Source organism: Oncorhynchus clarkii, unplaced genomic scaffold, assembly GCF_045791955.1.
Source record: "Oncorhynchus clarkii lewisi isolate Uvic-CL-2024 unplaced genomic scaffold, UVic_Ocla_1.0 unplaced_contig_8909_pilon_pilon, whole genome shotgun sequence".
Lineage (NCBI taxonomy): Eukaryota > Metazoa > Chordata > Actinopteri > Salmoniformes > Salmonidae > Oncorhynchus > Oncorhynchus clarkii.
Window position 1 is genome coordinate 1 of NW_027259315.1, and position 27,785 is coordinate 27,785.

At 47.0% G+C, this 27,785-nt stretch overlaps 1 protein-coding gene across 1 annotated transcript; it reads left to right on the forward strand.

Annotated features, from left to right (window-relative positions):
* Positions 1 to 2,941: 2,941 nt before the first annotated feature.
* Positions 2,942 to 26,886, forward strand: LOC139399957 (vacuolar protein sorting-associated protein 8 homolog; the record flags this gene model as incomplete). Its single annotated transcript, XM_071145093.1, has 16 exons — positions 2,942 to 3,088; positions 5,017 to 5,076; positions 7,969 to 8,076; positions 8,199 to 8,279; positions 11,504 to 11,674; positions 12,509 to 12,583; positions 12,671 to 12,706; positions 12,975 to 13,065; positions 14,165 to 14,211; positions 14,345 to 14,434; positions 15,126 to 15,172; positions 20,863 to 21,085; positions 21,368 to 21,457; positions 25,985 to 26,036; positions 26,218 to 26,260; positions 26,814 to 26,886. Coding segments are annotated over exons 1-16 (1,434 nt in total), but the record flags the coding sequence as incomplete, so codon positions are not given.
* Positions 26,887 to 27,785: the final 899 nt, after the last annotated feature.

Here is a 27,785-nt window from a genome sequence, read left to right on the forward strand (position 1 = left end):
CTGGTGTGGGCGGTTGTGGACGGAATTCATCTCCCAGTGTCTGGTGGAAAGCAGACTGAACCAGGTTTTACTCTTGGATTTTGCCTGTGCTTAGCTACATTACATTTATGGGTTTATCCTGAAAGATGACAAGCATACTCATAACATGATGCAGCCACCACTATGCTTTAAAATATGGAGAGTGGTACTCGGTAATGTGTCTTTTTTTTGCAGTATAACTTTAGTGCCTTGTTGCAAACAGGATGCATGTTTTGTAATATTTGTATTCTGTACAGGCTTCCTTTTCACTCAATTAGGTTATTATTGTGGAGTAACTACAATGTTGTTGACCCATCCTCAGTTTTCTCCTAACACAGCCATTAAACTCTGTAACCGTTTTAAAGTCACCATTGGCCTCATGGTGAAATCCCTGAGCAGTTTCTTTCCTCTCCAGCAACTGAGTTAGGAAGGACGCCTGTATCTTTGTTGTGACACCGTCCATATTGTAATTAATAACTTCACCATGCTGAAAGGAATAGTCAATGTCTTATTTTTTTTTACCCATCTACCAATAGGTGCACTTCTTTGTGAGGCATTGGAAAACCTCCCTGGTCTTTGTGGTTGAATCTGTGTTTGAAATTCTTTGCTCTACTGAAAGGACCTTACAGATAATTGTATGAGTTGGGTACAGAGATGAGGTACACACTACTATTGCAACTTATGGGACTTGTTTAAGCACATTTTTACTCCAGTACTTATTTCGGCTTGCAATAAGAAAGGGGTTGATTACTTATTGACTCAAAACATTTCAGCTTTTCATGTTAAATTAATTCGTAAAAATAATAAAATAAAATAAAAATCCACTTTGACATTATGGGGTATTGTGACAAAAACATCTAAAAGCAATCCATTTTAAATTTGGGCTGTAACACAACAGAATGTGGTAGGATGTCGAGGGGTGTGAATACTTTCTGAAGGCTCTGTAGTTGGTTTATTTTGGACCCTCACATGGTCTTCCTATACATTCAAGCACCCCTGTCACTATCTGTAACCACAGTCTAACAGTACATTATTTTAATGAGGTATTACAGCGAGACAGGGTGTGTGTGTGTGTGTGTGTGTGTGTGTGTGTGTGTGTGTGTGTGTGTAATGAGGTATTACAGGGAGTGTGTGTGTGTGTGTGTGTGTAATGAGGTATTACAGTGAGACAGGGTGTGTGTGTGTGTGTGTGTGTGTGTGTGTGTGTGTGTGTGTGTGTGTGTAATGAGGTATTACAGTGAGACTGTGTGTGTGTGTGTGTGTGTGTGTGTGTGTGTGTGTGTAATGAGGTATTACAGTGAGACTGTGTGTGTGTGTGTGTGTGTGTGTGTGTGTGTGTGTGTGTGTGTGTGTGTGTAATGAGGTATTACAGTGAGACAGGGTGTGTGTGTGTGTGTGTGTGTGTGTAATGAGGTATTACAGTGAGACAGGGTGTGTGTGTGTGTGTGTGTGTGTGTGTGTGTGTGTGTGTGTGTGTGTGTGTGTGTGTGAGTGTGTGTGTGTGTGTGTGTGTGTGTGTGTGTGTGTAATGAGGTATTACAGTGAGACAGGGTGTGTGTGTGTGTGTGTGTGTGTGTGTGTGTAGAGGTATTACAGAGAGAGTGTGTGTGTGTGTGTGTGTGTGTGTGTGTGTGTAATGGGGTATTACAGCGAGACAGGGGTGTGTGTGTGTGTGTGTGTGTGTGTGTGTAATGAGGTATTACAGTGAGACAGGGTGTGTGTGTGTGTGTGTGTGTGTGTGTAATGAGGTATTACAGTGAGACAGGGTGTGTGTGTGTGTGTGTGTGTGTGTGTGTGTGTGTGTGTGTGTGTGTGTGTGTGTGTGTGTGTGTGTGTGTGTGTGTGTGTGTGTATTGAGGTATTACAGTGAGACAGGGTGTGTGTGTGTGTGTGTGTGTGTAATGAGGTATTACAGTGAGACTGTGTGTGTGTGTGTGTGTGTGTGTGTGTGTGTGTGTGTGTGTGTGTAATGAGGTATTACAGCGAGACAGGGAGTGTGTGTGTGTGTGTGTGTGTGTGTGTGTGTGTGTGTGTGTGTGTGTGTGTGTGTGTGTGTGTGTGTGTGTGTGTGTGTGTGTGTGTGTGTGTGTGTGTGTGTGTAATGAGGTATCACAGTGAGACAGAATGATCCCTGCTCTGTTTGACATTATACAAAGCTGTCTCTCTTATTCAGGTCAGATTAATGGAAATGGGGGGAGAAGTACTTTTTTGGTTTTCTGGCTTCTCTAAGGCTGTGTCCCAAATGGCACCCTATTCCCTATAAAGTGCACTACATCTGACCAGGGCCCATAGGGTGCTGTTTGGGACTTATACACTCTGTTCTGTACTGCGTGTGTGTGTGTCAGAATGTGAGGGCTTTAGGGGAAATAGGATATTCAATATTGTTCTAATGAACCACAGTCCTACTTTGGGACTGGAGTTATGTTTATTTTGTTAGTCTGTGAGGAGCTTGTATATCTTTAGTTGTTTTGTTCTCTCTCACTCTCCTTTCCCTCCTCCCTCTTCTCTCTCCCCTCCTCCCTCTTCTCTCTCCCCTCCTCCCTCTTCTCTCTACCCTCCTCCCTCTTCTCTCTACCCTCCTCCCTCTTCTCTCTCCTCTTCTCCCCCTCCCTCCCTCCTCTCTCTCTGTCTCTCTCTCTTTCTCTCTCTCCCCCCTCCTCTCTCTTTTTCTCTCTCTTCTCTCTCTCTCTCTCTCTCTCTCTCTCTCTCAATGTCGCTCTCCTCCCTCCTCTCTCTCTGCCTCTCTCCTCCCTCCTCTCTCTGCCTCTCGCTCTCTCTCCTCTCTCCTCTCTCTTTCTCTCCCCCCCCCTCTCTCTCTCTCTCTCTCTCTCTCTCTCTCTCTCTCAATGTCGCTCTCCTCCCTCCTCTCTCTCTGCCTCTCGCTCTCTCGCTCTCTCTCTCTCTCTCTGCGTGTAGGAGGTTGATGGGGATGCGTACATGTGAGTCTCGTTGTCTGTTCAGTGGCTCTAAGGGAGAGGTGTGTAATGTGGAGCCTCTCCTTACCGCCCCGGACCTGAAGGATCACCCCATCACACAGTACTCTCTCCTGGCCATGGCCTCTCTTACTAAGGTAAACCCTGTACCAGGTTTCCCCAACTGGTGCCAATTATTTAACCCCCCTTGTTTTCTGGGCAAAAAAAAATACAACTTATTTTTATAAAAATATTTTATTGTTGGACAAAAAAAAAAGGTGAAATCACCAGCAAATCAGCTCCAAATGATTTTAATTTTGGAAATATGTTCCCTAGTATTCCCACAGATAATAGAGAGGGATACACTGAGTGGCCAGTTTATTAGGTACACCCCCCCCCCCCCGTTCACCAAAATGGTTTGCTCCTACAGACAGTGAGTCATGTGGCTTGGTATATAAAGCAAGCATCAAGGCATTCAGTTACTGTTGGATTGAACGTTAGAATGGTCTAAACGACCTAAGCGACGTGGCAAGATCCAGGATCTCAGAAACTGACAGCCTCCTGGGCTTTTCACGCACGACAATCTCTAGTGTTTTTATTTTTTATTTTATTTTACCTTTATTTAACCAGGCATGTCAGTTAAGAACAAATTCTTATTTTCAATGACGGCCTTTGCTTGTTTGTGGCCAGCCTCGTCTGCTGAGATAGCCCATCCGTGACAAGGAGCGATGAGTTGTGTGTTTCGAGAGGCCGTTCAGATGCCATTATTTGCTTGTTTGTGGCCAGCCTGTTAGTTCCCACGATTCTTACCATTCTCCTTCAACGAGCTGTTTTCTCCCACAGGACTTCCGCTGACTGGATGTTCTGTTTGTCACACCATTCTTCGGATGGCAGGGTAGCCTAGTGGTTAGAGTGTTGTACTAGTAACCGAAAGGTTGCAAGTTCAAACCCCCGTGCTGACAAGGTACAAATCTGTACTAGTAACCTTTCAGTTACTAGTACAACACTCTAACCACTAGGCTACCCTGCCATCCGAAGAATGGTGTGACAAACAGAACATCCAGTCAGCCGAAGTCCTGTGGCTACACCCTACACGCTACACCCTACACGCTACACCCTACACACTATACACTACACCCTATACACTACACACTATACCCTAAACACTACACACTACACACTACACACTACACCCTACACACTATACCCTACACACTACACCCTACACACTATACCCTACACCCTATACACTACACACTATGCACTACACCCTACACCCTATACACTACACCCAACACACTACACCCTACACACTATACACTACACCCTACACCCTACACACACACCCTACACCCTACACACTACACCCTATACACTACACACTATACCCTACACACTATACCCTACACACTATACCCTACACACTATACCCTACACACTATACCCTGCACACTATACCCTACACACTATACCCTATACACTCCACACTACACACTATACACTATACCCTATACACTACACACTATACACTATACACTCCACACTACACACTATACACTCCACCCTATACACTCCACACTATACACTCCACCCTATACACTACACACTATACACTCCACCCTATACCCTAGACACTACATTGACACCCTATACACTCCACCCTATACACTCCACCCTATACACTCCACACTATACACTCCACCCTATACACTCCACACTATACACTCCACTCTATACACTCCACCCTATACACTCCACCCTATACACTCCACCCTATACACTCCACACTATACACTCCACCCTATACACTCCACCCTATACACTCCACCCTATACACTCCACCCTATACACTCCACCCTATACACTCCACCCTATACACTCCACACTATACACTCCACACTATACACTCCACACTATACACTCCACACTATACACTCCACCCTATACACTCCACACTCCACCCTATACACTACACACTACATTGACACCCTACAGTTAACATTGTTAATGTTATTTTTGTCTTACTCTTCAATTCCACTGAGAATATTTGTCTGTTTTCATTCCAACACGAGCTTGTTCCTTTCAGATTCTAGTGATCGGACTGAAGCCTTCTCTCAAAGTGTGGATGACATTTCCCTATGGCAAGGTACCTCATCTCTCATCTAGGTCTTCCCCCTCCCCCTCACAACCCTTCCTCTCTCTCTCGTTATCCTTCTCTGACCTCTCTTCTCCCTCAACCCTTCCTCTCTCTCTCGTTATCCTTCTCTGACCTCTCTTCTCCCTCTCCCTCACAACCCTTCCTCTCTCTCGTTTTCCTTCTCTGACCTCTCTTCTCCCTCTCCCTCACAACCCTTCCTCTCTCTCGTTTTCCTTCTCTGACCTCTCTTCTCCCTCTCCCTCACAACCCTTCCTCTCTCTCGTTATCCTTCTCTGACCTCTCTTCTCCCTCACAACCCTCCCTCTCTCTCGTTATCCTTCTGACCTCTCTTCTCCCCCTCTCATTATCCTTCTCTGACCTCTCTTCTCCCTCACAACCCTTCCTCTCTCTCGTTATCCTTCTGACCTCTCTTCTCCCTCACAACCCTCCCTCTCTCTCATTATCCTTCTCTGACCTCTCTTCTCCCTCACAACCCTTCCTCTCTCGTTATCCTTCTCTGACCTCTCTTCTCCCTCACCCCTTCCTCTCTCTCTCGTTATCCTTCTCTGACCTCTCTTCCCCCTCAACCCTTCCTCTCTCTCGTTATCCTTCTCTGACCTCTCTTCTCCCTCAACCCTTCCTCTCTCTCTCGTTATCCTTCTCTGACCTCTCTTCTCCCTCAACCCTTCCTCTCATTATCCTTCTCTGACCTCTCTTCTCCCTCACAACCCTTCCTCTCTCTCGTTATCCTTCTCTGACCTCTCTTCTCCCTCAACCCTTCCTCTCTCTCTTGTTATCCTTCTCTGACCTCTCTTCTCCCTCAACCCTTCCTCTCGTTATCCTTCTCTGACCTCTCTTCCCCCTCACAACCCTTCCTCTCTCTCTCGTTATCCTTCTCTGACCTCTCTTCTCCCTCAACCCTTCCTCTCGTTATCCTTCTCTGACCTCTCTTCTCCCTCACAACCCTTTCTCTCGTTATCCTTCTCTGACCTCTCTTCTCCCTCAACCCTTCCTCTCTCTCGTTATCCTTCTCTGACCTTTCTTCTCCCTCACAACCCTTCCTCTCTCTCGTTATCCTTCTCTGACCTCTCTTCTCCCTCAATCCTTCCTCTCTCTCGTTATCCTTCCTCTCTCTCTCGTTATCCTTCTCTGACCTCTCTTCTCCCTCAACCCTTCCTCTCTCTCGTTATCCTTCCTCTCTCTCTCGTTATCCTTCTCTGACCTCTCTTCTCCCTCAACCCTCTCTCTCGTTATCCTTCTCTGACCTCTCTTCTCCCTCACAACCCTTCCTCTCTCTCGTTATCCTTCTCTGACCTCTCTTCCCCCTCACAACCCTTCCTCTCTCTCGTTATCCTTCTCTGACCTCTTCCCCCTCTCCCCCAACCCTTCCTCTCTCTCGTTATCCTTCTCTGACCTCTCTTCTCCCTCACAACCCTTCCTCTCTCTCGTTATCCTTCTCTGACCTCTCTTCTCCCTCACAACCCTTCCTCTCTCTCGTTATCCTTCTCTGACCTCTCTTCTCCCTCACAACCCTTCCTCTCTCTAGTTATCCTTCTCTGACCTCTCTTCCCCCTCAACCCTTCCTCTCTATCGTTATCCTTCTCTGACCTCTCTTCTCCCTCACAACCCTTCCTCTCTCTCGTTATCCTTCTCTGACCTCTCTTCTCCCTCAACCCTTCCTCTCGTTATCCTTCTCTGACCTCTCTTCCCCCTCACAACCCTTCCTCTCTCTCTCGTTATCCTTCTCTGACCTCTCTTCCCCCTCACAACCCTTCCTCTCTCTCTCGTTATCCTTCTCTGACCTCTCTTCCCCCTCACAACCCTTCCTCTCTCGTTATCCTTCTCTGACCTCTCTTCCCCCTCACAACCCTTCTTCTCTCTCTCGTTATCCTTCTCTGACCTCTCCCGCTCTCCTTCCCACCCTCTCTGTGACCTTATCCCTGTTGTTTGCGCTAATGGGCTCTTGCCTCACTGTAGAACGGCGCTAAAGACCCATAATGTTTTTATAAACGCATCTCTAACCCTTTATTGAATGTCACAATCATAACATGTCTAGCTACTGCTAGGAACAGAGCAGGAGATTGGAGGGGGGGGAGGATAGACGCTGCCTGGCTAGGAACAGAACAGGAGATTGGAGGCTTGGGGGGTGCACAATAGACGCTGCCTGGCTAGGAACAGAACAGGAGAAAGGCCCTGTAATTTCTATTCATTGTATAAAGATTCAGCTATTTGCTGAACTGATTAAAGTACAGTCTTCATCATACTCTGTGGTAGTGCCGGTAATAAGGTTTTGTTCACATACAGCAGGCAGAGAGAATATAAAGGACGCTGATTTTGTAAAGGCTGGAGGACATTTTTTTCCAACAACGGTCCTAAGCCGTCGCCCCTGGGCATTTGTTTAGGTTCTTCGTATGAGGGTTATTCACCTCATCCTCCACCAGTCTGTAGCACCCACCTCGCTGATACACACTACACCCTGGCAACCATTTTATACACCACAGTACTCACCGTGCATTGGCTGCCCTATTGGAACGGCTAGAAATGGCACCCTGGTCTAAAGTAGTGCACTATAAAAAGGGAATAGGGCCCTGGTCTAAAGTAGTGCACTATAAAGGGAATAGGGTTTCATTTGCGCTGGTATAAAGTAGTGCACTATAAAGGGAATAGGGTTTCATTTGCGCTGGTATAAAGTAGTGCACTATAAAGGGAATAGGGTTTCATTTGCGCTGGTATAAAGTAGTGCACTATAAAGGGAATAGGGTGTCATTTAACCTGGTCTACAGTAGTGCACTATAAAGGGAATAGGGTGCCATTTGCCCTGGTCTAAAGTAGTGCACTTATATAGGGAATAGGGTGCCATTTGGGACACTGATGAATAAGACCTGTCTATTGATGTTGCAGACTGACCCGACCAGTGTTCCCCAGCTGGCCTGGCAGTTTGTCCCCGTTCAGAAGGTGGTCAACCCCGTCCTGGCATTCTGCAGAGGAGACACCGTACACTTCCTGCTGGTAACACCTCACTTCCTGTTTACTTCCTGGTTACCATTATTCCTTGTTTACTAAACAATAACAATATATTTTTTTCGTTGTTAACCTACTGTCCTGTTGACTGACTGACTGTTTGTGTCCAGGTGAAGAAGGATGAGACCGGAACCATCCATGTCATCAAGCAAAGACAGCTGCAGCTGAACTGTGACATCATCAGTCTGAATGTAAGTGCCACATGATGTCACTTCAGGATCTGTCTTTACAGGCCACATCTCTTCTCTTTTTAACCCTCTGCCCTTCTCCGTTCCTTCCTCTTATCCTTACTGAATGGGCGTGTTTGACGTCGCAGCTGATTTGACATTTTTAGTCAAGACTGACTGATCTACAAAGAACCTTGCATTATAAATAACTACTCGATATTATTTGTCAGACAGTCACAATTTACTCATGATATACGTCACAGTTTTGAACACAGCCAAGGTCTCTCTCTGTCGCCTTGTTCTGTTGCGCTTTCTGGCTCTGGCTCTGCCTCTCTGTTATTATCCCGCTCCTTCACCCCCTGCCTCTCTGTTACTATCCCTCTTCTTCACCCCCTGCCTCCCTGTTATTATCCCTCTCCTTCACCCCCTGACTCCCTGTTATTATCCCTCTACTTCACCCCCTGCCTCTCTGTTATTATCCCTCTCCTTCACCCCCTGCCTCTCTATTATCCCTCTCCTTCACCCCCTGCCTCTCTGTTATTATCCCGCTCCTTCACCCCCTGCCTCTCTGTTATTATCCCGCTCCTTCACCCCCTGCCTCTCTGTTATTATCCCTCTCCTTCACCCCCTGCCTCTCTGTTATTATCCCTCTCCTTCACCCCCTGCCTCTTTGTTAATATCCCTCTCCTGCACCCCCTGCCTCTCTGTTATTATCCCCCTCCGTCACCCCCTGCCTCTTTGTTAATATCCCTCTCCTTCACCCCCTGCCTCTCTGTTATTATCCCCCTCTTTCACCCCCTGCCTCTCTGTTATTATCCATCTCCTTCACCCCCGCCTCTCTGTTATTATCCCTCTCCTTCACCCCCTGCCTCTCTGTTACTATCCCTCTTCTTCACCCCCTGCCTCTCTATTATCCCTCTCCTTCACCCCCTGCCTCTCTGTTATTATCCGTCTCCTTCACCCCCCGCCTCTCTGTTATTATCCCTCTCATTCACCCCCCGCCTCTCTGTTATTATCCCTCTCCTTCACCCCCTGCCTCTCTGTTATTATCCCTCTCCTTCACCCCCTGCCTCTCTGTTATTATCCCTCTCCTTCACCCCCTGCCTCTCTGTTATTATCCCTCTCCTTCACCCCCTGCCTCTCTGTTATTATCCCTCTCCTTCACTCCCTGCCTCTCTGTTATTATCCATCTCCTTCACCCCCTGCCTCTCTGTTATTATCCCTCTCCTTCACCCCTTGCCTCTCTGTTATTATCCATCTCCTTCACCCCCTGCCTCTCTGTTACTATCCCTCTTCTTCACCCCCTGCCTCTCTATTATCCCTCTCCTTCACCCCTGCCTCTCTGTTATTATCCCTCTCCTTCACCCCCTGCCTTTCTGTTATTATCCCTCTCCTTCACCCCCTGCCTCTCTGTTATTATCCCTCTCCTTCACCCCCTGCCTCTCTGTTATTATCCCTCTCCTTCACCCCCTGCCTCTCTGTTACTATCCCTCTCCTTCACCCCCTGCCTCTCTGTTATTATCCCTCTCCTTCACCCCCTGCCTCTCTGTTATTATCCCTCTCCTTCACCCCCTGCCTCTCTGTTACTATCCCTCTTCTTCACCCCCTGCCTCTCTATTATCCCTCTCCTTCACCCCCTGCCTCTCTGTTATTATCCCTCTCCTTCACCCCCTGCCTTTCTGTTATTATCCCTCTCCTTCACCCCCTGCCTTTCTGTTATTATCCCTCTCCTTCACCCCCTGCCTCTCTGTTATTATCCCTCTCCTTCACCCCCTGCCTCTGTTATTATCCCTCTCCTTCACCCCCTGCCTCTCTGTTACTATCCCTCTCCTTCACCCCCTGCCTCTCTGTTATTATCCCTCTCCTTCACCCCCTGCCTCTCTGTTATTATCCCTCTCCTTCACCCCCTGCCTCTCTGTTACTATCCCTCTTCTTCACCCCCTGCCTCTCTATTATCCCTCTCCTTCACCCCCTGCCTCTCTGTTATTATCCCTCTCCTTCACCCCCTGCCTTTCTGTTATTATCCCTCTCCTTCACCCCCTGCCTCTCTGTTATTATCCCTCTCCTTCACCCCCTGCCTCTCTGTTATTATCCCTCTCCTTCACCCCCTGCCTCTGTTATTATCCCTCTCCTTCACCCCCTGCCTCTCTGTTACTATCCCTCTCCTTCACCCCCTGCCTCTCTGTTATTATCCCTCTCCTTCACCCCCTGCCTCTGTTATTATCCCTCTCCTTCACCCCCTGCCTCTGTTATTATCCCTCTCCTTCACCCCCTGCCTCTGTTATTATCCCTCTCCTTCACCCCCTGCCTCTCTGTTATTATCCATCTCCTTCACCCCCTGCCTCTCTGTTATTATCCATCTCCTTCACCCCCTGCCTCTCTGTTATTATCCCTCTCCTTCACCCCCTGCCTCTGTTATTATCCCTCTCCTTCACCCCCTGCCTCTCTGTTATTATCCATCTCCTTCACCCCCTGCCTCTCTGTTATTATCCCTCTCCTTCACCCCCTGCCTCTCTGTTATTATCCATCTCCTTCACCCCCTGCCTCTCTGTTATTATCCATCTCCTTCACCCCCTGCCTCTCTGTTATTATCCCTCTCCTTCACCCCCTGCCTCTCTGTTATTATCCATCTCCTTCACCCCCTGCCTCTCTGTTATTATCCATCTCCTTCACCCCCTGCCTCTCTGTTATTATCCCTCTCCTTCACCCCCTGCCTCTCTGTTATTATCCCTCTCCTTCACCCCCTGCCTCTCTGTTATTATCCCTCTTCTTCACCCCCTGCCTCTCTGTTATTATCCCTCTCCTTCACCCCCTGCCTCTCTATTATCCCTCTCCTTCACCCCCTGCCTCTCTGTTATTATCCCTCTCCTTCACCCCTGCCTCTCTGTTATTATCCCTCTCCTTCACCCCCTGCCTCTCTATTATCCCTCTCCTTCACCCCCTGCCTCTCTGTTATTATCCCTCTCCTTCACCCCCTGCCTCTCTATTATCCCTCTCCTTCACCCCCTGCCTCTCTATTATCCCTCTCCTTCACCCCCGGCCTCTCTATTATCCCTCTCCTTCACCCCCTGCCTCTCTGTTATTATCCCTCTCCTTCACCCCCTGCCTCTCTGTTATTATCCCTCTCCTTCACCCCCTGCCTCTCTATTATCCCTCTCCTTCACCCCCTGCCTCCCTTTGTCTCTCTCTCTGTCTCTCTCGCTCTTTCACACCCACTCACCTATTGTGTTTCCCCTCCCTCTCCACAGTGGATCAACAGTCGTACCCTGGTGGTGATGGACAGCGGGGAGAAGCTGCGTGTGGTGGACCGACCCAGCCAGGAGGAGCTGGAGAGCTTGGACGTGGCTGAGGTGCAGCTGGTCTACAACAGCAGCCATTTTAAATCGCTGGCAACGGGGGGAAACGTCAGCCAGGCACTGGTGAGGGTCAGGGGTCAGGGTCAGATGTCAGAGGTGACGGTAGAGAAGTTGCGGTGGGTAGGATAGATAGTGAGGGTTGTGAAGTAATGGTAGGGAAGTGGTATGGGTGATAGGGCATGGAAAAGGGGTCATAGGTCAGTAGCTGTAGAGGGGAAGGCATCACCTGGCATTGGCAAAGGTCACAGGTGAGGGGTTAGAGGTCAGTGGTAGTAGAGGGTGTCAGGTAAGTTTTATGGGTCAAAGGTTAAGGGTTATGGAGCAGGGTCAGACAGTACAGGACTAGGCTGGCTAGTGGGAAAAGGTTGCACAAGATAATTTATCCCCCTGAAGAATCAGTCTCCGCTACCTTAACTACTAAACACCAAACTGTTGAAACCAGCTAGGAAGGTTACAAACCACTACCTGGAATGAAACCTTTTAATCACCAGTTCTAACCCGTTGTAGAGCAGCTGGCTCTGTCCAATCACACAGGACCAACGTCCTCGTCACTGGATCAGAAGCAGCCAGAGAGGAGAGCGTCTCTTCAGGGGGACTGAAGCTGTCCAATCAAGGAGCAGGGGGGTCACCAGTGATTCCTTCCCACCTGTCTCCCATACCTCTACATGGAGTCATTCAGAGTCAACATGAACCAATCATAACCATGATGTTTTGGATCTTCCTGAAAGAATCATTGAATCCGTATGAAGGTCTTGTTCAGGATTCTTGGCATATATTTGCCACATTTATATCTAAAAGTATTATTGAGAAATTAGCAGTCATGGTTGATTTTCACTCTGAATAACAGTGTCCTGGCCTTTGACCTCTGCTCTCCAGACTAACAGTGTTGTGTTTTAGGCCCTAGTAGGAGAGAAGGCCTGCTATCAGTCTGTCTGCAGCTACGCAGGACAGATGGTGTTACTGGGGACCAAGGTAGATGTGTGTGTGTGTGTGTGTGTGTGTGTGTACAGTTGAAGTAGAAACACAAGCGTTGTCTAATTGAGTCCTTCTCTCCTCCAGTCAGCCCACATCCTGACTCTGAGGAACTGGAGGGAGGTAAGTTTGTCTCTGACTTGCCACCATACCAGTCTAAAACTAAAGGTTATCTATTATATCATTCTACCTGTGTGTATCTGAGGGGGGTTTAATGGATCTGTGTCTCTCTGAGGGGGATTTAATGGACCTGTGTGTCTCTGAGGGGAACTTAATGGACCTGTGTGTATCTGAGGGGGATTTAATGGACCTGTGTGTATCTGAGGGAGATTTATTGGATCTGTGCTGCTGGAGACATTCAGTGCTCTAACTCTTTCTCTCTCTCACACAGCGGGTGGACTGTCTGTTGAAACAGGAACGTTTTGTTGAGGCTCTGTCCTTGGCCTGGTCCTTCCATGAGGGCACCGCCAAGGCTGTACTGGGTGAATAGTCTCCTCTTCCTCTCCCCCTCCTCTCTTCTTCTCCCTCTCTCCTCCTCCCCTCCTCTCCCCCTCCTTTCCCCTCCCTCTCCCTTTCCCCTCCTCTCCTCCCACTTTCCCCTCCCTCTCCCTCTCCTTCTCCCTTCCTTTCCCCTCCCCTCCTCTCCCCCCTTTCCTCTCACCTCCTTTCCCCTCCTCTCCTCTCCTCTCCCCTCCTCTCCTCTCCCCCTCCACACCTTTCTTAGGGCTGGATTATACTTTGTCTATTAACATAGTCTATTGTCTATAGACAATTAGAATGCGAGTGTCTCTGGTCAAAACAACATTTTAATTTATACTCCGGTGGAATGTCTGTAGCCCGTCGCTGCGTCCGTTGTCATGGTTACCTGACTGAGACCGCGACGACACACTCAACAACCGTAAACTATTTACTGTAATTAGCTCGCCATTAACGTGCAAATAATGGTCTTGTTGTGAGTTTATTTTGCTGTAATAATGAATATAAGTTAGCTTGTCAGCTATGACATGGTCATTATTTGAACAGGCTAGCCAGCTAAGCTAGCTAACAATCTAGAAACCAATCAAAAACATTGTTAAGAAAGTTGTTTTTAGTTGCCTGGTTTTCTGGATTGACATCTACTAAATGAATGTATAAACGGATGGGTTTATCAGTGTTTAAAAATACAGCTTTTATGCTCTATTGGAGGCAGGGCAGCCTGTCGTTTTTGTCTTAATACTTGTTCACAACGACAAGTTTGATGTCGGACATCAATAGAATGTCACTATGATGTCACTGCTACAGTTGTCATACCAACTGAAAACCAGCTCCAGAAGGCCTGAGATCTACTGTGTGGAACGCCTGGCCTCTTCTGTACTATAAAGGACAGGTGTTTCCACTGTTTTGTCCTTGAATCATTTATACACTGCAGGACTTTACATTCTGAGCGCTTCCTGTTGGAGGCCTTTTCACTGATGGCACAGAGGCCATTATACATTTAATACCAGAGTTTTCACCTATATTTTTATTTTCTTATTAAAGTGAAAACACTCAACCCTTTGACTGATTGTGTTGATGTACTGTGAATGTCTGTTATTTTTCCAGGGCTGTTTGGGGACCCAGCGAAGAGGAAAGGTGTAGTGGCAGACAAGGTGAATCCCTCTTCCATCCTTCATCCTTCCCTCCTCCCTTCCTTTCCTACCTCCCCCCCTCCACCTCCCTTCCACAAAGAAATCTATCTAATTTGATTGATTGATTGATTGATTGATTGTACTGCCTCTCCAGATGATTGAGATTCTGTTCCAGTATGTGGAGCGCTCAGTGAAGAAATGTCCAGAACACGGCAAGATACAGGTCATGGAACAGCATTTCCAGGTACACACACACACACACACACACACCCTATACACACACACATACCCCCGATACACACACAGACACACACGCACACACACCCCGCACCCCCCCGATATACACACACATAGACACACACACCCCGCACCCCAGTGATACACACACACACACACACACACACACACACCGCACACACCACACACACACACCCCACGTTATACACACCCCGCACCCCTCCGATACACACACACACACACACACACACACACACACACCCCACGATATACACACACCGCACACACCACACACACACCCCACGTTATACACACCCCGCACCCCTCCGATACACACACACACACACACACACACACACACCACACACACACACCCCACGTTATACACACCCCGCACCCCTCCGATATACACACAAACACACACACACACACACACACCCCACGATATACACACACCGCACACACACACACACACCCCACGTTATACACACACCGCACACACCCCACGATACACACGTTAATCCGTCCCACGGTTCAGTTTGACAACGCTCGGGACCTTGAAACCTGTCTTTCATTCGCCTTTAAGGCTTGTCCTTGTGCTTAGGCTGCCTGGGTTGAGTCGCTAATCGCTCTTTTTCTCTCTCTCTCTCCATCCTCCCTTCATCCCTCCATCCCTCTCTTTCTCTCTCTGTCCGTAGGACATGGTGCCTGTCATGGTAGATTACTGTCTGCAGCTGCAGAGGACGTAAGACACACACACACACACACACACAGACACACACACACACACAGGCACACACAGACACACACAGACACACACACACACACACACACAGACACACACAGACACACACACACACACACACACACACAGACACACACACAGACACACACACACACACACACACACACACACACACACACACACACACACACACACAGACACACACAGACACACACAGACACACACACACACACACACACACACATCACGTCTAATGGCCCTTGCGTTGCCTATTCCCAGCACTCTGCTTATTCATTAAAGGGACAATTCACTTTCTTTTTAACTTCATATCATCCGCAGTTCTTAAGTGAAGGAAGGAGCCTTTTAGTCCAGTCAGAGTAGAGCAGAGTAGCAGCCCCTTCGGCACAGAGATGGACAGAGAAAGGAAGATCTTTCTTTGTCTCTTTGGGCTCCCGAGTGGCGCAGAGGTCTAAGGCACTGCATCTCATTGCAAGAGACATCACCCTGGTTCGATTCCAGGCTATATCACAACCGGCTGTGATTGGGAGTCCCATAGGGCGGCGCGTAATTGGCCCAGCGTCGTCCGGGTTTGGCCGTCATTGTAAATAAGAATTTATTCTTAACTGACTTGCCTAGTTAAATAAAGGTTAAATAAATAAAACAATTAAATACAAATTGTCATCTCTCTCAAAATGAAGGCTGACCTCCACAAAAGGTTAAGAAAGAACAAACTGAGATATCTTCTGGCACCAGGTTAAATTTTTAATGCAGTTAGTTTCATATGTGCTGAGTGATCTTTATGTTGTTTGACTGGGGGTTCTCTTCAAGGGACAAAGCGTGCATTAAAGGGATATTTAAAAATAATTCTGCTTTATATTCATCAGCTTTCTATGTTTTGTAGTAAAAAAAATGGAGGAAGATGAGTGTTTCCAATGACGACATCGGTGTGCATCATGTGATTTTAACCAATTTGGAGTAGGCATTTCCTACTAATTGGTTGTTTTACTACAAAACATAGAAACTAGGCATTTTCACATATGTTGATGTTGGGGTGGTGCTGGAGAGCTGATGAATATAAAGCAGAATTATTTTTAAATATCCCTTTAATGCACGCTTTGTCCCTTGAAGAGAACCCCCAGTCAAACAACATAAAGATCACTCAGCGCATATGAAACTAACTGTATTAAACATGACAAACAAACGACAAACAAAGGGAGTCAATCCGCTGCCAGAAGACATCTGTTTGTTTGTTCCTGTGTGAACGTGCTTTCAGTTTGTTTTTTCCTGTGTGAACGTGCTTTCTGTTTGTTCCTGTGTGAACGTGCTTTCAGTTTGTTTTTTCCTGTGTGAACGTGCTTTCAGTTTGTTCCTGTGGGAACGTGCTTTCAGTTTGTTGCTGTGGGAACGTGCTTTCAGTTTGTTTCTGTGTGAACGGGCTTTCAGTTTGTTTCTGTGGGAACGTGCTTTCAGTTTGTTCCTGTGGGAACGTGCTTTCAGTTTGTTCCTGTGGGAACGTGCTTTCAGTTTGTTCCTGTGGGAACGTGCTTTCAGTTTGTTCCTGTGGGAACGTGCTTTCAGTTTGTTCCTGTGGGAACGTGCTTTCAGTTTGTTCCTGTGGGAACGTGCTTTCAGTTTGTTCCTGTGGGAACGTGCTTTCAGTTTGTTCCTGTGGGAACGTGCTTTCAGTTTGTTCCTGTGGGAACGTGCTTTCAGTTTGTTCCTGTGGGAACGTGCTTTCAGTTTGTTCCTGTGGGAACGTGCTTTCTGTTTGTTCCTGTGGGAACGTGCTTTCTGTTTGTTCCTGTGGGAACGTGCTTTCTGTTTGTTCCTGTGGGAACGTGCTTTCTGTTTGTTCCTGTGGGAACGTGCTTTCTGTTTGTTCCTGTGGGAACGTGCTTTCTGTTTGTTCCTGTGGGAACGTGCTTTCTGTTTGTTCCTGTGGGAACGTGCTTTCTGTTTGTTCCTGTGGGAACGTGCTTTCTGTTTGTTCCTGTGGGAACGTGCTTTCTGTTTGTTCCTGTGGGAACGTGCTTTCTGTTTGTTCTTTCGTAACCCTTTGTGGTGGTCGGCCTTAGTTTGGAGAGAGAGAGAAAGATCTTCCTTTCTCTGTCCATCTCTGTGCCGAAGGGGCTGCTACTCTGCTCTCTGCTGCACTCGGACTGGACTAAAAGGCTCCTTCCTTCACTTAGGAACTGCCATCCCGTCCCAGCTCCAGAGAATTCTATTATGAGGTCTATTATGGTCCCATCCCTGCCCCAGAGGCTCCTAGCATTTGTATTCATTATGGATCCCCATTAGTTCCTGCCAAGGCAGCAGCTACTCTTCCTGGAGTCCAATTTATACAATTTTAAAGACATTACAATACATTCACAGATTTCACAACACACTGTGTGCCCTCAGGCCCCTACTCAACAGCTACCACATATCTACAGTACTAAATCTATGTGTGTGTGTATGCATGTGTCTGTGCCTATGTTTGTGTTGCTTCACAGTCCCTGCTGTTCCATAAGGTGCATTTTTATCTGTTTTTTAAATCTAATTTTACTGCTTGTGTCAGTTACCTGATGTGGAATAGAGTTCCATGTAATCATGGCTCTATGTAGTACTGTGGAATAGAGTTCCATGTAGTCATGGCTCTATGTAGTACTGTGGAATAGAGTTCCATGTAGTCATGGCTCTATGTAGTACTGTGGAATAGAGTTCCATGTAGTCATGGCTCTATGTAGTACTGTGGAATAGAGTTCCATGTAGTCATGGCTCTATGTAGTACTGTGGAATAGAGTTCCATGTAGTCATGGCTCTATGTGGTACTGTGGAATAGAGTTCCATGTAGTCATGGCTCTATGTGGTACTGTGGAATAGAGTTCCATGTAGTCATGTCTCTATGTAGTACTGTGGAATAGAGTTCCATGTAGTCATGGCTCTATGTAGTACTGTGGAATAGAGTTCCATGTAGTCATGGCTCTATGTAGTACTGTGGAATAGAGTTCCATGTAGTCATGGCTCTATGTAGTACTGTGGAATAGAGTTCCATGTAATCATGGCTCTATGTAGTACTGTGGAATAGAGTTCCATGTAATCATGGCTCTATGTAGTACTGTGGAATAGATTTCCATGTAGTCATGGCTCTATGTAGTACTGTGGAATAGAGTTCCATGTAGTCATGGCTCTATGTAGTACTGTGGAATAGAGTTCCATGTAGTCATGGCTCTATGTAGTACTGTGGAATAGAGATCCATGTAGTCATGGCTCTATGTAGTACTGTGGAATAGATTTCCATGTAGTCATGGCTCTATGTAGTACTGTGGAATAGAGTTCCATGTAGTCATGGCTCTATGTAGTACTGTGGAATAGAGTTCCATGTAGTCATGGCTCTATGTAGTACTGTGGAATAGAGTTCCATGTAGTCATGGCTCTATGTAGTACTGTGGAATAGAGTTCCATGTAGTCATGGCTCTATGTAGTACTGTGGAATAGAGTTCCATGTAGTCATGGCTCTATGTAGTACTGTGGAATAGAGTTCCATGTAATCATGGCTCTATGTAGTACTGTGGAATAGAGTTCCATGTAATCATGGCTCTATGTAGTACTGTGGAATAGATTTCCATGTAGTCATGGCTCTATGTAGTACTGTGGAATAGAGTTCCATGTAGTCATGGCTCTATGTAGTACTGTGGAATAGAGTTCCATGTAGTCATGGCTCTATGTAGTACTGTGGAATAGATTTCCATGTAGTCATGGCTCTATGTAGTACTGTGGAATAGAGATCCATGTAATCATGGCTCTATGTAGTACTGTGCACCTCCCATAGTCTGGACTTGAGGACTGTGAAGAGACCTCTGGTGGCATGTCTTGTGGGGTATGCATGGATGTCCGAGCTGTGTGCCAGTCATTTAGACAGACAGCTCGGTGCATTCAACATAAATACAAGTAGTGATGAAGTCCATCTCTCTTCCACTTTCTGCCAGGAGAGATGGACATTCATATTATTAATACTAGCTGTCTGTGTCCATCCGTGCTGCTCTGTTCTGAGCCAATTGTAGTCCAGATGTGACTAAACTATGGCCCCTAGGACCTGCCTTGTTGATAGTGTTGTTAAGAAGGCAGAGCAGCACTTTATTATGGACAGACTTCTCCCTATCTTAGTTATTACTGTATCAATATGTTTTGACCATGACAGTTTACAATCCAGGGTTACTCCAAGCAGTTTAGTCACCTCAACATGCTCAATTTCCACATGATTTATTACACGATTTAGTTGAGGTTTAGGGTTAAGTGAATGATTTGTCCCAATTACAATGCTTTGAGATTTACAAATATTTATGACTAACTTATTCCTTGCCACACACTCTTTGTTAAGTGCTGTAGTCATTTCAGTCGCTGTTGTAGCTGACATGTATAGTGTTGAGTCATCTGGAAACATAGACACACTGGCTTTACTCAAAGCATGTCGTTAGTGAAGATTGAAAAAAGTAATGGGCCAAGACAACTGCCCTGGGGAATCCCTGATTCTACCTGGATTTTGTTGGAGAGGCTTCCATTAAAGAACACCCTCTGTGTTCTGTTAGACGGTTAACTCTTTATCCACAATATAGCAGGGGGTGTGAAGCCATAACACATACACTACCGTTCAAATGTTTGAGGTCACGTAGAAATGTCCTTGTTTTTGGAAGAAAAGCTAAATATTGGTCCATTTTAAAATAACATCAAATTGATCAGAAATACAGTGTAGACATTGTTAATGTTGTAAATTACTATTGTAGCTGGAAACGGCTGATTTTTAATGGAATATCTACATAGGCGTACAGAGGCCCATTATCAGCAACCATCACTCCTGTGTTCCAAGGGAACGTTGTGTTAGCTAATCCAAGTTCATCATTTTAAAAGGCTAATTAATCATTAGAAAACCCTCTAATAATTAGAAAACTCTCTGTTCTGATTAAAGAAGCAATAAAACTGGCCTTTAGACTAGTTGAGTATCTGGAGCCACAGCATTTGTGGGTTCAATTACAGGCTCAAAATGGTCAGAAACAAAGACCTTTCTTCTGAAAGTTGTCAGTCTATTCTTGTTCTGAGAAATGAAGGCTATTCCATGCGAGAAATTGCCAAGAAACTGAAGATCTCGTACAACGCTGTGTACTACTCCCTTCACAGAACAGCACAAACTGGCCCTAACCAGAATAGAAAGAGGAGTGGGAGGCCCCGGTGCACAACCGAGCAAGAGGACAAGTACATTAGTGTCTAGTTGTCGAATCAGACGCCTCACAAGTCCTCATTAAATAGTACCCGCAAAACACCAGTCTCAACTTCAACAGTGAAGAGGCGACTCCGGGATGCTGGCCTTCTGGGCAGAGTTCCTCTGTTCAGTGTCTGTGTTCTTTGGCCCATCTTAATCTTTTTTTTAAATTTATTTTTTATTTTACCCCCTTTTTCTCCCCAATTTCGTGGTATCCAATTGTTAGTAGCTACTATCTTGTCTCATCGCTACAACTCCCGTACGGACTCGGGAGAAATGAAGGTCGAAAGTCATGCGTCCTCCGATACACAACCCTAGTCGGCCTAGAAAGCCAGCATCCCGAAGTCGCCTCTTCACTGTTGACTTTGAGACTGGTGTTTAACCAGCTATATACTGTACCCGCCTGGTGGAGAACTGGTACCATGAACGTGCTCTTCTCTCTGTGGTCCTATAGGGACCTACTGTTTAACCAGCTATATACCCGCCTGGTGGAGAACTGTGTGGCTCGGGGGGTCTTCCTGGAGAGTTTGGAACCCTACATCGTGTCGGAGCGTCTGGGCTGTGTGACCGCTCCTGTCATGAGAGACCTGCTGACCCACCTACAGGATAACAACATGATGGACAGTGTAGAGAACTGTCTGATACATCTGGACATCACCAGCCTCGACATACAACAGGTAGGGAGGAGACGGGGGAGGAGACGGGGGAGGAGACGGGGGAGGGGAGGAGACGGGGGAGGAGACGGGGGAGGAGACGGGGGAGGAGACGGGGGAGGAGACGGGGGAGGGGAGGAGACGGGGGAGGAGAGGAGACATGGGAGGAGACGAGAAGAGAGGATGTCTGTCAGTGTTGCCTCTCTTCCCTCTAGATATTTACTACTGTCATTAACCTTGTTCCAATCACCAGCATGACAAGTCTGTAGACTCTAGTAGTAACCTGTTCTCTCCCTGTGTATCCAGGTGGTCCAGATGTGTTGGGACAACCGGCTGTATGATGCCATGATCTACGTGTTCAACAGGGGAATGAATGACTACATCACCCCTATGGAGGTACTATAATACTGTTTAATGACTACATCACCCCTATGGAGGTACTATAATACTGTTTAATGACTACATCACCCCTATGGAGGTACTATAATACTGTTTAATGACTACATCACCCCTATGGAGGTACTATAATACTGTTTAATGACTACATCACCCCTATGGAGGTACTATAATACTGTTTAATGACTACATCACCCCTATGGAGGTACTATAATACTGTTTAATGACTACATCACCCCTATGGAGGTACTATAATACTGTTTAATGACTACATCACCCCTATGGAGGTACTATAATACTGTTTAATGACTACATCACCCCTATGGAGGTACTATAATACTGTTTAATGACTACATCACCCCTATGGAGGTACTATAATACTGTTTAATGACTACATCACCCCTATGGAGGTACTATAATACTGTTTAATGACTACATCACCCCTATGGGGGTACTATAATACTGTTTAATGACTACATCACCCCTATGGAGGTACTATAATACTGTTTAATGACTACATCACCCCTATGGAGGTACTATAATACTGTTTAATGACTACATCACCCCTATGGAGGTACTATAATACTGTTTAATGACTACATCACCCCTATGGAGGTACTATAATACTGTTTAATGACTACATCACCCCCATGGAGGTACTATAATACTGTTTAATGACTACACCACCCCCATGGAGGTACTATAATACTGTTTAATGACTACATCACCCCCATGGAGGTACTATAATACTGTTTAATGACTACATCACCCCTATGGGGGTACTATAATACTGTTTCTCTCGCTCTCTCTCTCTGTCTCGCTCGCTCTCTCTCTTCCTGTCTCTCTCTCTCTCCCCCCCTGTCTCTCTCTCTCTCTCCCCCCCTGTCTCTCTCTGTCTCTCTGTCTCTCTGTCTCTCTCTCTCTCTCTCCCCCCCCCCCCCTGTATCTCTCTCCCCCCCCCCCCTGTCTCTCTCTCTCCCTGTCTCGCTCTCTCTCTGTCTCAGCCTGGTGTTATGTGTTTCTCTCTTTCTCCTTCCTTTGTGGGACTGATCCTCTTAGTCTGAAGGTAGATGAAAGCTGAGTGTGTGTTGTTAAGCTACTCCTCTGAACCCACAGATGAAAGCATACTGATGGGGGGGAGGTATATGTATTACAGGTGTCCTCTCTGGTTCTCTCTGCCTCTCTCTGGTTCTCTCTGCCTCTCTCTGGTTCTCTCTGCCTCTCTCTGGTTCTCTCTGCCTCTCTCTGGTTCTCTCTGCCTCTCTCTGGTTATCTGGTTCTCTGCCTCTCTCTGCCTCTCTCTGGTTCTCTCTGCCTCTCTCTGGTTATCTGGTTCTCTCTGCCCCTCTCTGGTTATCTGGCTCTCTCTGCCTCTCTCTGGTTCTCTCTGCCCCTCTCTGGTTATCTGGTTCTCTCTGCCTCTCTCTGGTTATCTGGTTCTATCTGCCTCTCTCTGGTTATCTGGTTCTCTCTGCCTCTCTCTGGTTATCTGGTTCTCTCTGCCTCTCTCTGGTTATCTGGTTCTATCTGCCTCTCTCTGGTTATCTGGTTCTCTCTGCCTCTCTCTGGTTATCTGGTTCTCTCTGCCCCTCTCTGGTTATCTGGTTCTATCTGCCTCTCTCTGGTTATCTGGTTCTCTCTGCCTCTCTCTGGTTCTCTCTGCCTCTCTCTGGTTATCTGGTTCTCTCTGCCTCTCTCTGGTTATCTGGTTCTATCTGCCTCTCTCTGGTTATCTGGTTCTCTCTGCCTCTCTCTGGTTATCTGGTTCTATCTGCCTCTCTCTGGTTATCTGCCTCTCTCTGCCTCTCTCTGGTTCTCTCTGCCTCTCTCTGGTTATCTGGTTCTCTCTGCCTCTCTCTGGTTATCTGATTCTCTCTCTGGTTATCTGGTTCTCTCTGCCTCTCTCTGGTTATCTGGTTCTCTCTGCCTCTCTCTGGTTATCTGGTTCTCTCTGCCTCTCTCTGGTAATCTGGTTCTCTCTGCCTCTCTCTGGTTATCTGGTTCTCTCTGCCTCTCTCTGGTTATCTGGTTCTCTCTGCCTCTCTCTGGTTATATGGTTCTCTCTGCCGCTCTCTGGTTATCTGGTTCTCTCTGCCTCTCTCTGGTTCTCTCTGCCTCTCTCTGGTTCTCTCTGCCTCTCTCTGGTTATCTGGTTCTCTCTGCCTCTCTCTGGTTCTCTCTGCCTCTCTCTGGTTATCTGGTTCTCTCTGCCTCTCTCTGGTTCTCTCTGCCTCTGGTTATCTGGTTCTCTCTGCCTCTGGTTATCTGGTTCTCTCTGCCTCTCTCTGGTTCTCTCTGCCTCTCTCTGGTTCTCTCTGCCTCTCTCTGGTTATCTGGTTCTCTCTGCCTCTCTCTGGTTCTCTCTGCCTCTCTCTGGTTCTCTCTGCCTCTCTCTGGTTCTCTCTGCCTCTCTCTGGTTATCTGGTTCTCTCTGCCTCTCTCTGGTTCTCTTTGCCTCTCTCTGGTTATCTGGTTCTCTCTGCCTCTCTCTGGTTCTCTCTGCCTCTCTCTGGTTATCTGGTTCTATCTGCCTCTCTGGTTATCTGGTTCTCTCTGCCTCTCTCTGGTTATCTGGTTATCTGGTTCTCTCTGGTTCTCTCTGCCTCTCTCTGGTTCTCTCTGCCTCTCTCTGGTTCTCTCTGCCTCTCTCTGATTATCTGGTTCTATCTGCCTCTCTCTGGTTATCTGGTTCTCTCTGCCTCTCTCTGCCTCTCTCTGGTTCTCTCTGCCTCTCTCTGGTTCTCTCTGCCTCTCTCTGGTTCTCTCTGCCTCTCTCTGGTTCTCTCTGCCTCTCTCTGGTTCTCTCTGCCTCTCTCTGGTTCTCTCTGCCTCTCTCTGGTTCTCTCTGCCTCTCTCTGGTTCTCTCTGCCGCTCTCTGGTTCTCTCTGCCTCTCTCTGGTTCTCTCTGCCTCTCTCTGGTTCTCTCTGCCTCTCTCTGGTTATCTGGTTATCTGCCTCTCTCTGGTTATCTGGTTCTCTGCCTCTCTCTGGTTATCTGGTTCTCTCTGCCTCTCTCTGGTTATCTGGTTCTCTCTGCCTCTCTCTGGTTATCTGGTTATCTGCCTCTCTCTGCCTATCTCTGGTTATCTGGTTATCTGCCTCTCTCTGCCTATCTCTGGTTATCTGGTTAGCTCAGCCTCTCTCTGGTTCTCTCAGCCTCTCTCTGGTTCTCTCTGGTTATCTGGTTATCTGCCTCTCTCTGGTTATCTGGTTCTCTCTGCCTCTCTCTGGTTATCTGGTTCTCTCTGCCTCTCTCTGGTTATCTGGTTCTCTCTGCCTCTCTCTGGTTATCTGGTTATCTCAGCCTCTCTCTGGTTCTCTCTGGTTCTCTCTGCCTCTCTCTGGTTATCTGGTTCTCTCTGCTTCTCTCTGGTTCTCTTTGCCTCTCTCTGGTTATCTGGTTCTCTCTACCTCTCTCTGGTTCTCTCTGCCTCTCTCTGGTTCTCTCTGCCTCTCTCTGGTTATCTGGTTCTATCTGCCTCTCTCTGGTTATCTGGTTCTCTCTGCCTCTCTCTGGTTATCTGGTTATCTGCCTCTCTCTGGTCCTCTCTGCCTCTCTCTGGTTCTCTCTGTCTCTCTCTGCCTCTCTCTGGTTATCTGGTTCTATCTGCCTCTCTCTGGTTATCTGGTTCTCTCTGCCTCTCTCTGGTTATCTGGTTCTCTCTGCCTCTCTCTGGTTCTCTCTGCCTCTCTCTGGTTCTCTCTGCCTCTCTCTGGTTCTCTCTGCCTCTCTCTGGTTCTCTCTGCCTCTCTCTGGTTCTCTCTGCCTCTCTCTGGTTCTCTCTTCCTCTCTCTGGTTCTCTCTGCCTCTCTCTGGTTCTCTCTGCCTCTCTCTGGTTATCTGGTTATCTGCCTCTCTCTGGTTATCTGGTTCTCTCTGCCTCTCTCTGGTTATCTGGTTATCTGCCTCTCTCTGCCTATCTCTGGTTATCTGGTTATCTGCCTCTCTCTGCCTCTCTCTGGTTCTCTCTGCCTCTCTCTGGTTCTCTCTGCCTCTCTCTGGTTATCTGGTTATCTGCCTCTCTCTGGTTATCTGGTTCTCTCTGCCTCTCTCTGGTTATCTGGTTATCTGCCTCTATCTGCCTCTCACTGGTTATCTGGTTATCTCAGCCTCTCTCTGGTTCTCTCAGCCTCTCTCTGGTTCTCTCTGGTTATCTGGTTATCTGCCTCTCTCTGGTTATCTGGTTCTCTCTGCCTCTCTCTGGTTATCTGGTTCTCTCTGCCTCTCTCTGGTTATCTGGTTCTCTCAGCACCATTATCTACCAGTCCCCTGGGGAGCGACGGGGGCTTTGATTTGTTCGATGAACCACCCTAAACTAAAAGGAATCTAACAGAAATGAAAGAAACCCTAAGGCTGCTGGAAAAAATCATTTTGAAATATGAGACGAGGTGTCACAAAGAATCCTGATGAAGAAATGATGTAGTGCTACGGCTACAGCCTAGGGACAAACTGTCAGAGAGAGTGGAGTTTTTAATCAAAGGAGATGTATGAACTTGACCCCTGAGGTTTCTCTTCCTGTGTTTCAGAAACTCTTCCAGGTCATTGGCCCCCCGCTGAGAGAAGGCAGGGCCCTCACAGGTAGGCACTGGTTCCATGATTCATTGAACACCAGCCTGGAGATCTTAGTGGGAGTAAAGGCAAGGCCCTCCGGAAATAAATCACTCGGAAAGAAGATTTGTAGTTTTTCAACAAGTCAACATGTCTAATAATTAATAAATAAATAACTCAGAAATAAGATTTGTCTATTTCTGCCTGACAGATGAACAGGTGGTGATGGGTAACAAGCTGCTCGTTTATATCAGGTACAGTCACACATATACATCCTGTCTCTCTCTCTCTCGCTCTTTCTCTCTCTATCTCTCTTTCTATCTCTCCTCTGTCTGTCTGTTTGTCTCTCTCTCTCTCGCTCTTTCTCTCTCTATATCTCTCTCCTCTGTCTGTCTGTTTGTCTCTCTCTCTCTCGCTCTTTCTCTCTCTATATCTCTCTTTCTATCTCTCCTCTGTCTGTCTGTTTGTCTCTCTCTCTCTAGATATCTCTCTCTATCTCTCCTCTGTCTGTTTCTCTCTCTCGCTCTATATCTCTCTTTCTATCTCTCCTCTGTCTGTTTGTCTCTCTCTCGCTCTTTCTCTCTCTCTATCTCTCTTTCTATCTCTCCTGTCTGTTTGTCTCTCTCTCTCGATCTCTCTTTCTATCTCTCCTCTGTCTGTCTGTTTGTCTTTCTCTCTCTCTCTAGATCTCTCTTTCTATCTCCTTCTCTGTTTGTCTGTTTCTCTCACACTCACTCACACACTCTCTCTCTCTCTCTCTCTCTCTCTCTCTCTGACACACAGTAATGTATTTCCTTCCTCCCTCAGCTGCTCTCTGGCAGGCCGGGCCTATCCACTAGGAGACATCCCAGAGGACCTGGTGTCTCAAGTCAAGAACCAGGTACGTGTGTGTATCAGGGACAGATTCCTGGAATGTTCCCCCCTTTGTGACAGACCTCTACATCCCCCATGTTGCTGTAAGGACTGCGTTAATGAGGTATACTCCTCTCTACATCCCCCATGTTGCTGTAAGGACTGTGTTAATGAGGTAAACTCCTCTCTACATCCCCCATGTTGCTGTAAGGACTGTGTTAATGAGGTATACTCCTCTCTACATCCCCCATGTTGCTGTAAGGACTGTGTTAATGAGGTATACTCCTCTCTACATCCCCCATGTTGCTGTAAGGACTGTGTTAATGAGGTATACTCCTCACTACATCCCCCATGTTGCTGTAAGGACTGTGTTAATGAGGTAAACTCCTCTCTACATCCCCCATGTTGCTGTAAGGACTGTGTTAATGAGGTATACTCCTCTCTACATCCCCCATGTTGCTGTAAGGACTGTGTTAATGAGGTATACTCCTCTCTACATCCCCCATGTTGCTGTAAGGACTGCGTTAATGAGGTATACTCCTCTCTACACCCCCCATGTTGCTGTAAGGAGTGTGTTAATGAGGTATACTCCTCTCTACATCCCCCATGTTGCTGTAAGGACTGTGTTAATGAGGTATACTCCTCTCTACACCCCCCATGTTGCTGTAAGGAGTGTGTTAATGAGGTATACCCCTCTACATCCCCCATGTTGCTGTAAGGACTGTGTTAATGAGGTATTCTCCTCTGTGTTGCTGTAAGGACTGCGTTAATGAGGTATACTCCTCTCTACATCCCCCATGTTGCTGTAAGGACTGTGTTAATGAGGTATTCTCCTCTGTGTTGCTGTAAGGACTGCGTTAATGAGGTATACTCCTCTCTACATCCCCCATGTTGCTGTAAGGACTGTGTTAATGAGGGATACTCCTC